At 44.7% G+C, this 12357-nt stretch overlaps 1 protein-coding gene across 7 annotated transcripts in view; it reads left to right on the top strand.

The window, feature by feature from the left end:
* LOC147998808 (disks large homolog 5-like) overlaps positions 1-11517 on the top strand; it is a 50462-nt gene extending 38945 nt beyond the window's left edge. For 4 of the 7 annotated variants that reach the window (XM_087595473.1, XM_087595478.1, XM_087595474.1 and 1 more), the window contains 5 exons: positions 8740-8899; positions 9365-9508; positions 10142-10308; positions 11020-11125; positions 11244-11517. In XM_087595473.1, coding sequence (XP_087451599.1) covers positions 8889-8899; positions 9365-9508; positions 10142-10308; positions 11020-11084 — 387 coding nt within the window. In that variant the 5' untranslated portion in view covers positions 8740-8888 and the 3' untranslated portion in view covers positions 11085-11125; positions 11244-11517. Of the gene's footprint in view, positions 1-7553; positions 7711-8739; positions 8900-9364; positions 9509-10141; positions 10309-11019 lie in introns of those variants that run through there. The other 3 variants (XM_087595472.1, XM_087595477.1, XM_087595471.1) reach the window with 2 other exon arrangements.
* Positions 11518-12357: the final 840 nt, after the last annotated feature.

The raw sequence follows: 12357 nt of genomic DNA, 5'->3' as shown, positions 1-12357 counted from the left end.
AGTGCTGCTTCTGGCTGCAGCTGCAGGGCTTAGGAGCCACAGAGCCCTTTAGGCTCCCAGAGCTGAGAGCATTGACCTTTGCCTTGTTTGTGAAAGAGGTGACTGACCCCTGTGCTCAAGGTGGCCTTTCCGTGCCCTTTAACCCATAGCATAGGTCTCTGTGCCATCCTCTCCCTTTGCTGTGGTGTGCACTTCCTGGTACATTTCCGTTAGCTCTTGACATTTCCAGAGCATTGGGTCTTGCAAATTGAATTTGCATGGCACCAGGAATAGACCTGATGGCAGGGTGTAGGACACTCCCTATGGGGACCCTGCCCAGGGGCATAAGCTTACTTTTCCAGTCAACTCCCTGAACAGTGAGCCTTTGTGGGACAAGGTACTTCACAACATGACTTGACCTCTCTGCAGTGCACCCAATCCCTGCTTGGCTCAGATGTCCCCCAGAGAGGTTGTGTGAGTGTCCCCAGTAGAGGCAGCACTCTGTGTGGTGGCATTGACATGGTATCCAGGAAAGTCAAAACCAGAGGGACATGTCGGGCAGTTGGAAGCAGATGTCTGTGTCCATGGAGAGAAGGATGGGCTAGACACTCCTACAGGGGGTGAGCTGAGAAGCACTTCCTTGGCTTTTTCACAGCCGTGTAGGCTGCATGCCATGCTGTGTACCCATGCTGTGCTGAAGCCCCAGACTTTGAGTCTCCCACAGCTGCTGTGTCCTGGGGCCAGGGTAGGATTAAGCAGACTTCAGCAGGAGAAAGGTGAAAACCCTGGTTGCGGGGTTGGGATGGCACAGTCATAAAACTCCTGCACATGAGGCCCCTGACTTAGAGCCGTATAGCAGCTGTGACAAGCCAGCTCTGGTGACACTCATCTGCAATGCCAGGCCATGGGGGGTAGAGGCAGTAGGATCAGTTGTTTAATTATCCTTGGCTACACGGCAAGTTCGAGGCCAGCCTGGGCAACTTTGTCTATGAAAATAAGACAAAACTAGGTCTTGACTCTGAGCATCACTGCCTGTACCTGGCACGGTTGCCCCACCCCAGGTAAGAAACCCCTCTGTCCAGAGGCCATAACTGCAGGAGACCCCTGGCCAAGTGTCTATACCGCGCCTTGTTTGACTGGACTGTGCTGAGGACCAACCACACTCTCAACAGGAAGGACATGGGAGAGGCTGTTTCTGTGAGGTCCCAGGCCCTGAGACGGCCAAGAATAAACCCTGTCCTTGGGAAAGCCATGGAGACTAGGAACCCACGGGATCTCTGCAAACACCAGGGCTGGCAGGGGACTCTCATCCTCTACAGCAGCTGCTCTCAATCTGTGGGTTCTACATCAGCGCTCCTGCACACCAGACATTTACATTACAGTTACTCACAGTAACAAAGTGACACTTATGAAGTAGCTCTCCAATAAGTTTATGTTGGGATGACAACGACATGAGGAACTGAAATAAAGAGTCACAATTTTAGGAACGGTAAGAACCGCCATTATATAGGAACCCAGGCATCTGCACTCATTGCTGGAAGTGTGATAGGCTAGGCTTCACCCTCAGCGATGCCAGCATGTGGGCACCAAGCCTAGGTTCCACCCCAATGCTTCCTGGATATGTGCAGGCCTGGTTCCATCAAGAAGTAATAAAGGAACCCTTGGTAAAAAACACTGGGTACCAAACAGGTCAGGAAAAGACATCCCCTCTTCTGCAACTCCTCTCAGGACGGCTAGTCTTCCCAGGAGGCCCCGGCTATATCAAAACCTTGTCTCCCAGTGCTTGCCCATTGGTGTCTTGGCCATTTTCAGATTTGAGGACTTTGAACAGAATAGCTTCCAGCAGGTTTGCATCAATGAATCCAACAAGTAGTTGCAGTCCTACTTCACCCAGCACATCTTCAAGCTGGAGCAGGTGAGAGTGGACACCTATTCCCCAGCCCAGCCCAGCCATCACCCTGAATGTCAGCTGTGTCCCTCAGTATCAGCAGGATGGGGCCTGGGCACCGTAGGTTCCCCAGGACCTAAAGCTATGTCCTTGAACTCAGTGCCATGCTCAGCCCTTCCAGCCTCTTTCAACCCTTCTGGAAGCTCAACTGCTCCTGCAGCAAGGCAGCAGTGTGCACATTCTGTCACGTCATTTGTGTGTGTCTACAGGAGGTCAGAGCCTGTCCCCTCTGGTCCTTTCTTTTGCTGTATTTGCCTTTCTGAGGAGGCAGCACCCACAGGTATGGGAGGCAACCACATGCATATTCTGCAGCCATGTCTGATTCCTCTGAGGCTCAGTCCCACTTACACACCTACCCTCCAACCTCCCCCCTCCATGTCACCCCTGGGGCTCTGTAAACCTTCCTGCTTTCTGTCTTTATATAACTGGTGACACTGCAGCCCTCAGTGGTGTCATACAGTGTTAGTTTGTCTTTGCACTGCCTGGAGGTCTGACTTAGGAGAATGGCTACCATTCTCATTCCTGTTCAAGGGTCAGAATCTGAATCCTATGTAAGGCTGAATAATATTCCAGCACATGGCTGGGCCATGTTGAATTCACACAGTCACCTATGGATTTTATGTTTTGGCTTGTAAACACACACATATAAGACTCAAGTGACACCCAAGTGGAGAATTGCTGGAGTCCTCCATGGCTTTCTGAACTGTCTGAGAGACCATCCTGTCCACAGTGTATAGGGCACCATCTACTCATAGCTCACACAGCATGAGAAGATTAGTGAGGGTTAACCTGGCTTCTCTGTCTCCTACTTTCTGCCACACTAGCCCTAGCATCTTTCTGTATTGCAGTGAATGTTTAGAACCCAGGAGGATGGCAGCTTCCTTGCTCAAATATAGCAAGTTCCTCCTTGCCTGCTTTGAGACTGAGTCTCATGCAGCCCAGGCTGGCTTTGATCTCACCATTAGTTACGATGGCCATGAACTCCTGGTTCTCATGCCTCAGACGTCTCTGAGCGCTGGGTGACAGGTATGCACCACTCTTAAGTCCTGCCACTGGGACAAGAGTGAGCAGAGCCAGCTCTGAAGCACACACTTTGCTGGTGTCAGGGATGACTGACTTATGATCCTGTCTTCCTTGCCCATGGCCCTTCTCCTTGGTGCATGCCATCCTTCCTCCCTGTGACTCATGGGGGACACCAAGCCTGAGGATGTCAGGAAGAAGTTTACTTACTTCACTGGGTTGGAGGCTGTTAGGTTCCTGCGTCAGTAGGTGCGATTCAAGCTAGAAGGTTTGTGGCATGAGAAACTGGAACAGAACTGGAATGGCAGGAACAATCGTCGCCTGGCTCTGAGAAGACCAGGTGGGCAGAAACTCATCGTTGGGCAGGTAGTGAGCTCTAGACCAGGCTGGGCATTGCTCAGTGCACGTGAACAGGTGTGCTTACATGGACATGTGTTTCCCCCACATGGTCACCACTTATCCAGGCATGGTGAATACTCCAAGGAGCTTTTTATGTTTTAACATTGTGTGTGTTTGTGTGTCCATACATACATATACACACATACATTCGTACATAAACACGAATACACGTACCTGAAAACACATGCATATACATGACTATACACATTCATGCTCATGCACAGATATATACACACCTACATGCATACACACATACATACACACACATACACACATACACACATACATGCATACACACATACACATATACATACACACATACACACACATACAATACATATACACACATACAAATACACCTATACACACATATAGACAGACATATACACACATATACATATACACGTATACACATACATGCATACACACATTCATATCCACACGTACATACAGACATATACATATATACTCACATACATGTAAGCACATGAGTGGAAGCCAGAGGACAGCTTGGCCCTTGGTTCTCTCCTTTTTACCACGTGGGTCCTGGGGATTGAGTCAAGCTCATCAGACTTGACAGCAAGCCCCTTTAACTGTAGAGCCCTCTCATTGGCTGCCAGTTGCCTCTTTCCACAAATTCTATCCATGGTGGAATGTTTACAGTTGTTATTCTCATGATTCCTTCAGCAATAGCGCAGACATCATTTACACTGCATTAGGAGTTATAATTCATGTAGATGTCAGGAGAGCTGGAGGCGTGCATGAAGAAGAGAGCCCACTTTCAATGTCATTATGTGGTATTGCCTTAGGCCCTTTTATACACTCCCCTGGCTTTGTCTGAGTATATGTTTGAGGTCTCTCTATGACTGTGCAAAGAAGTAAGAGATAGGGCTGGGCCACAAAATAGGAAAGTACTTGTTCATCCAAAAACAAAAACAAAAAACAAACAAACAAACAAAAATAGCTCTAGGGTTAAATATTGGTGCTAGTACTGAACTACACAGCCAGAAGGTATTTTTCTAAGTAAATAACACAATATTGGGGATGACAATATGATCAAATATCCTACAACATAAGTTTGCAATGTTACCTACATTTTATAAATCAAGTCTGACCACCGTTTTGGTTGTTTCCAATCCTGTCTGAGTGCATCATCACGGGAATCCCAAGGAAAATCAGAAATGGGTTCTTGAAGCTGTTGCACAGGGCCAGTATAGACCTAAATACCACAGAGGAAACCTTGATTCTTATCACAAGGGATCATTCACCATCCCTCTTGTCACATAACTTATGACAAGAGGTCACCTTTCCTAAACTTAGCCTTTTTCCCGAGTGCTGCAGAAGGGAAGACCTGGTGTCAAGGGGTCTGGATTCAAACCACAGGACACTGAATTCATTTAAATAGGTGTAGTTTATTAATGCACACACCAATACAGTTCAACCAGAGCAACAGCTCACAACTGTGTACTGGACATTGCTAGGCCCAGCTCATTGCAAAATCCACATGGGCTGGTGCACAAGTGTTGGAAATGCTTCGGTCTGTGGGCCCTGACTCAGGCCATTTTACACATAATTGTTCCTGTTTTCCTTGAATCTATTGGGTCCTATGTGAAGAATACACTTGGGGAACTTGTTAAGATTAACAAACCTCATAACATACAGAACATAACAGGGTATGTGACCAGCACCACACAGTTCAACGTCAGAGTTTTTTGTTCTTTGTTAGTGTTTTTCTTGGCATCCATGATGTGGAGGCGTATTACAGAGCAATAGGAAAGAGCTGGCTGCTGTGTAACAAATTCACTGCTATTAAGGTAGGTATGGGGGCAAGACCTCAGCAATAGCCCTTAAGATCGGAAGGAGATGATGTGTTTAATAACTGAAAGGAGCTGCCTCAGCTGTGTTTCTCTGCCTGCTCAGTGCCCATTCAACATCACTCTGTCCATGAAGAGGAACTCAAGGTCTGCCCCCAGCTGCCTGTGAGCCAGGAAGAGGCACAGAAAGGCAAGGCCACAGCACTGGTTTCCAATCCCTCAGTAATGCTGGATTTCCAATAATGTACTTGTATACACAAATACACTGTGGTAAGTTGCAATAGATACTAATCATTTCTCACATAGGGCAGCAGTTGATTGCCTACAACTAATTCTATTAAAAAAAAAAGAAACCTGGCTCTTGTAGAAATATATAAAGAAATATTTAGGATGGTGGGGGATGAATTCTGCCATGGACTGAACTCGTGGAAGTGGGGTTGGGAGAAAGATGCATGGTTAAATAGCCCACCAGGTTCACATTGTGTCAACTTGATTTAATCTAAGGACAAAGAAGTGGAGTATCTCTGATGGCTTTCTTCTAGTCCCTTTAAAGCATCACTGGGGTTTGAACTCAGAACTTCACACTTCTTGATGGGGCAACTACACTCAAGGAAGCTTAAGACTGTCATAGGCACAGTATTATGCTATATATACAGAGTAGATAATACTAAGATGTTCAGATGGTGATGTCCATTTGTATGCACTCTTAATGTGGACCCAAAAAAAGAGAGATCAAGGTCCTTAAAATAGAAAGATCAGTTCCAGTTGTTTTCTACCATTCCAAACAGAACGACTGGTAGGGAGAGAATGGTAAATAATCGAGAATTCGTAGATGATGCTTTGAATGAAGTGTGGATTTCTGTGCTGGTTTAAAACAGGGTCTCAAGTATCACATGTTGCCCTCTACCTGGCTGGCCAGGATCACCTTGAGCTCAGATAAACCTCCTTTCAGTTTGAAATAATTAGGCTTAAAAGAGTGGCCTCCAAGGACTGTGCACACAGCATTAGCCTTTCACAGTTGAGGTGTGTAACCCACAACTATAGTTTTAGCCATGTTTTTCCATGTCTACCAGCTATTTCAGATTGTTGCTGTTCTATGCCTGACAATCAAGGATGCAGAAAAATAACCTGATACAGAGTAAGGACATGGTGATCACATCTTTGCCTCTTCCGTACATACTGGATGAGGTTTGTTAAAATTCCAATATTGCAAAAAGCTTTATATAGGGCCCATCACATTAAGGGTCACTATGCACTGTTCTATCTAAAATGGCCTAATCAGAACTGACTCCCATATAACACTTCCTGCAATCCTCATATGAGAAGCTTGAGCTTTTAGTTTTGACTTTGTCTTTTCTCGTTCTTTCTTATTTTTTGCTATATAAGTTGAGACAAAGGTAGTTAAGGCCATGAACTTGCCCCCAAAATTTGAACTACGGATGTGATCAATCAGTGTTAGTGGGTGCATTCTATAAAGTATTCATTTTTTACTATTATAAATGTGTTTTACTATGATAAATGTGTTACTACTTTTGTGTTTGGTGTGGTGGCCATTTCCCAGTGTACAGGTGCTGGGACCTTGCTCTATCCACTTAATGATGTTTATAGCCTCATTTTAGACATTTCTGTGCACCCTCTATATCTCTTGTTTATTTTATTTTTCTGATAGAAGCTCATGGTACATCTTACTCAGGCCTGTGATCAGTGCTCCTTTAGCGACATTGGTGCAGAGAGCAGAACCCCACAAGCAGCATGAGGTTCCCTTCACTGGTGTCTCCAATATTGCATTTTCCTCTGCCAACTGGTCTCCACACTTTTCCTAGCACCTTAAAGACTTCAACTCTTTCTCCTAAGGAATTTTCTGGCAATTGTCGATTGCTAAGCACATGACTTCATGAGTGTTCCCCTAATACACACGCATGTTGTAACCTACCATGTAGACTATTTCTTGATGTGATATAAAGCACCTGTACATAATGAGACAGGAGAACTTTTGACTGCATATTCAAGCTGGTGTGAAATCTCAGGAAGGTTTAATGGCTAACATTGGTGAATGAGGACAATTTGAGTTAGGATGAGACATTTTTTGGGAAAGATTTGAAAGGAAACATTCATTTAGATGCATAGGAATTACTAAGGTTTTTATAATCAAGCCTTGAGGAAAATTTGGCTTTGGAAGCAGGAGATGCTCAGTGGCTCTGCCCCAGGAAAGTCTCCTGGAAAGGGCCCCTCTGCTTATGCTCAGTACAGGGAGAACATTAGCAGGGAGGGAAAGTCTGCTCCCCATGACATCTGCTGTCCCTTCTTGGACATTCTATTGTCTCCTAGAGAGTTCTGGAATCCTCTGTGATGTCACCAGTGTTGTAGTGACAACCAGTGCCCTAGTTTCTCTCAGTCTGAGTCTGGCAGTTACAAGCTAAGACATGTTTTCCTGTCTTCGCAAGCGTTTTGGGAGGGGGAACGTCGATTCTGGAGAGACTAGAGTGAAGGAGTCTGGCCTTTCATCTCAAAGTAATGATGGACAAAGACAGCACTTCTGGGGAATGTGGAGTAAGTTCTGGGCAGTGTATTTTGAGCTTCCTGCCAGGGTGGCTGCAGGCTTACGCTGACCTTTCTAGCAATGGGCCACAACAACTGGAGCATCTGAAAAGGAATTGAATTTCCATGAATATCACAATTCCTGAAAGTCAGGATTTCAGAACTTTAGTTTCCCCATCCCCACTGGGAGGATATGGTAAGGCCAATGCTATTATACTGTGGACTTCTGGTCTTTACTTTTCAGTTCATTTGTTCTGTTACATTGATATAATAACACCATCAGTGGTCTTGGAGGGTCCACCTTTTCTGAGTTTAGACAGGGCAGCAATGTATTTCACTATCATTGCTTCTTTAAATACAGTGGGTATCTGACAGTAGTAACAGGGAGAGATTGTGCTCCAGGCAATAACCTTATGTTCTTAGACCTCTCTGATTTCTTCTAACTGGCAGGGTCATCGTTAGCTTTATATATTAGAGTGTGTGTTACAAACATGTTTCTAAAATACCAAAACTATTTGGATCGTGTAGACCAAGATTCAGCCTGTAACCTATTCGCACTTCTGGGGCATTTGGTATTTCACATAGAGACACTGATAAGTCTGTTGAACATATCCTCCCCGGAAATGCGTTTTAAATCCAAAGTTGTTGGCTTAGAGTATCAGGGTAGGGCATCTGAGTGTCTCCAATCACTCAAGTTTTCTGGATGGTGAATTTATCATCTGAGTTCTGAAGCCACAGGAGTGAGGGTCCTGAAACCAAGCTGTACCCTGTTCAGCTGATGATAATCCTGGAGAAGCCATCTCCGTGGTACATGTAAGCACGTGATGTCCGGAATAGGGAACACCTGGCTGCTTATGTCTCTTGGTATCTATAGAGTAGTGGGAGAACTGAGATCCACTGAGGAGGCCTCTTAAGCATAGACCAATCGCCTAGCAGTGACACTGGGTTCCTGGCTTATTCTCCTGTTTAGGCCTCACTGAGGTCTATGAACACTCTATGCATTCTCCCCATGCAGGTTCACTTGTGTTCTTCTACCTACAGACGCTGGGAGAGAAACATCATCCCCTGGCACTGAACTAAGCGAGAATCAGGCCAAGAAGGAAAAGGAGAGGCTGATTAAAGAGCTGCAGCTCATTACCGAGGAGAGAAATGACCTGAGAGATCGCCTGAGGTTTCTGACAGAGAGATCCATGAAGAACAGGTATGAATCGCTCCAAATGCTCTTGTTTCATTCCTGGGTCTGCAAGGTCACCTTCTTATCCTATTAAGGTTTTGGGTTCTAGAAAGCTGTGCCTCCCTAACCACCCTGTGCTAAACCTCACCTCCCATATAGTGGAGATTCAGAACCTGACCCTTCCTGAGGAGTGAGATTGAAAATGGACTCATCTGCTTCCATTTATTTTAAAGCAGAACTTGTGGTCTGAATGAAGAATTCAGGGATAAAGTCAGGGAGAGTGAGTTCCCAGTGTGCATTTGCAAAGCCCTTGACAGCTGGTGGCTTTGCAAGATTGTAATTGCAGTGAGTTTATGGTGAGTCTCTGTACTTGCTAGGCAGGTGACTGAGTGCTGGAAGATCCAGGCAGCAGCCTGGGGTAATTTAGGACCCACCCTGAGTTCATATATTCCTAAATGCCGATGTTCATTGTATTCTATCATTTGGGGCCAGGTCACACTTCAGGCCAAATCCATATTATGAAGACCTGGAGAGAATGGAGGAGGCGGTCATGTCAATTCTGCACAACTTAGAGATGGAGAACACTGAGGTCCATGAGAACAACCATAAGCTGAAGAAGGAGATTACCTTCTCTAGGTAAGTCCTGGTCAGAAAGGCTATCACTTGTGGAATGGCCATTTCTGACTTTCTTTGTTCTGGATTGGACGGTCTTCAGCTCTGGTTCTATCTCTTGTGCTATTTACCCATCAGTGTTCCAGGGTCATTAGGACTCAGTTTTCAGTTCCATAAAAGACTGTTCCTCATCCCAGGATTGTCGAGGCATCTTCAAAAGGCTCTAGAGAGAACAGCACTGATTGAAGTCAGCAGAAGTTTATTAGGCTGACCTGGACCTATGGTGTCACACCAGGTTTTACAACACTCAGTGCGTGGACCACATGGTTAGCATGACCTTCTCTTGGTTCTACTGACCTCTTTTGAGGGTGTTGGCCCAGTACTAATTCATGTTGCCCCCATGCATTGGGCTTTCATGGATAGTTGTGGATCCATGTTCTTTCTCAGAGGTGTGGACACTAATTGGTGTCAGGCCAAGCAAACAATTTATTCTTCCCCGAATTAACTCTTTATGTTTTGTGCAGCAGCCTTATATGTATCAAGATGCATTTTATTAAGTCTTCATGGGTATCTGGGACCTGGTAGAGTTAGTGGGACTTGGGAGTAGGAATGGGAGAAAGGGGCAGCATGATCTTACTATGCAGACTGTATTTCCAGAAACCTGCTCAGCCAGCTCCTGATGGAGAACACAGGTAGGAAGAAGTTGGTCCCACTGAAGCAGGAGAGCAAGGAGGTACATCTTGATTGTGCACTGAACCAGAAATATTTGGTTGACTTTAACAAGAAAGATAAAGACCATCAACGGCCAGAACCAGCATTATCAGGTAGGGACCTGTTAGCTTAACAATATCTGATAAAATTTGCCAATTTGATACATCTTTGCTTCTCTTACCACCTTTCTAATTTACACTCACAACCAGCCAACCACCTCATGTAATGGAATTGTTCATTGCTCTGCCTATGCACAAGTATTCTGGGAAGTTAACCACTTTTCAGAAACTGAATTATTGTGCAAGCATATTTTGCTGCTCTTTTTGAAGCTGCAGTCTAGAAATGGTGACAGATGAATAACATATCATATTATTGCATATCCATGTGATACATTGGATCCTATGTAGAGTTTTGAACAAGTTCTTGGTTCTTTGACAAATGACACTCTGTGGTCATGTGATCTCTTGTGTAGGAAGCACCTTTGGGATAAGAACCAAGTGCAAATGTCAAATTAGTACTTGTCATTGGCTTTATCCTTGGTGACATATGGACATCTCCTTTCTTCCTGCAACCTGATGAGGTCTCTTGCCATTGCCCTGTTCTTGTTTTGCACTGGTATAAGTCTGGGTCCCATATTGTCAGCCCACATTACTGTGAGGCTCTCTGGAGATTTTGCCCTGCCCACAGAGTTAGCAACAATGATATCACTTAAAATGTCCATGTCGACTGTCCAATAGAACTGAGGTGGTAGAAGGCAGCATTCTGACAGCTGGCTTGCATTTCCCCACCAAATCAGTGTCTGAAAAACTGCCTTCCTCTCCCAGGTCTCAGAAAGTGCAAGAGAGCTGGAATTGGACACACAGCAGTAAGAGAGCTTCCCGAAGAATAAGTTGCTTTCTCAGGAGTCCCTGATGACCAACATCCTGAATGGTAACAACATTTTTTGGATGAGTATTCATCCTCTGAGTTAATTTGTCATTTCTTAGAGACGCTAAATTTATATACCACTAAGCCAGCCTGACTGATTGAAGTCTTACTTTCTTCTCAGAAAACAGCACTTGAGAGACAACTTGGGGGACTGCCTTTCATTATGTGGGCTAGAGGAGAAACAGCAATACATCTGTGCTTCTAAATGTTCCTTAAGAATATGCTTTTAGAAATATTTTTGTTATGATTTTAATTGAAGTTTTCTTTTTGTTGTTTCATATTTATATGTTCTTGTTACTATTTTTACTTTCAAATATTTTTAAATATTTTTATTCATTTTAATCCTGTTTTGTTGTAAAAATGTATTTGTTATGAATAAAAATTGAATTCTATCTCTTGACTCTTAAGACCATCATTCTTACTCAAGGGTTCTGTCCCCTCCTGTGGACTTAGAACTGACAGCTACACATGGATCTCTGCATGTTCCATGGATCCTGGGCTAATAAGTGAATTCAAAGTCACCAAGGGGTACTCAGTGTGACAGTGTCTTTTGTGTGGAGAATGTGGCTGTTCCTCGGACACACACTTTATGATGTAATCACTGACACACTTTACCCAATTGTTAGGGTCCATGTGGTTATTCTGAGAGAGCAGCAGGTTCTCTACCCTGTGAGTCATCACCACATCTCCTGCAGGTGGCTTTTGTTATTCCACATGAGGTGCTGTATTAGGTGGACAGGATCACCTATGATTAAATAGAGAGATCTCAGGAGATGTGTGTTCACAGGGAACTTACTGAGCTGTGCGTGCTCAACGTGTTAGGTTGCCAGGCATCCCTACAGGGCTCTGGTGTCCCCACTGCTCATTGTGGGTCAGGATCGTCCTCCAGCATCACTTAGTGTCCATATTAGAGCAGATCATTCACCTGTTATCAATGATGACCATATGTATTCTGCACATCTGATAAAATACAGAATAGAAACTAGCTTCTTGTAGGCCAGGTTGGCATAATCAGTTTTTTGATTGTTAGCAAGAAAATTATTGTAATCTAAGCAGTTTAGGGAGGAACCTCAAGAGCATCCATAGTGAATGCAGCCTGCAGCTGTGAACACAGGTTTCTTTTGGAGAGCAGGCCTGTGCAAGCCCAACCTAGGTGGGACAGTTCAAGCTACCCTTTTTCCATGGCCAATCTGGGATCGTATTGAGAATGTATTTTTTCCAGGTGACTGATTTCC

Source organism: Rattus norvegicus, chromosome 19 (genome assembly GCF_021556685.1).
Source record: "Rattus norvegicus strain SHRSP/BbbUtx chromosome 19, alternate assembly SHRSP_T2T, whole genome shotgun sequence".
NCBI lineage: Eukaryota > Metazoa > Chordata > Mammalia > Rodentia > Muridae > Rattus > Rattus norvegicus.
The sequence above is the reverse complement of the archived record's forward strand: the minus strand, read 5'-3'. Positions and strand labels throughout refer to the sequence as shown.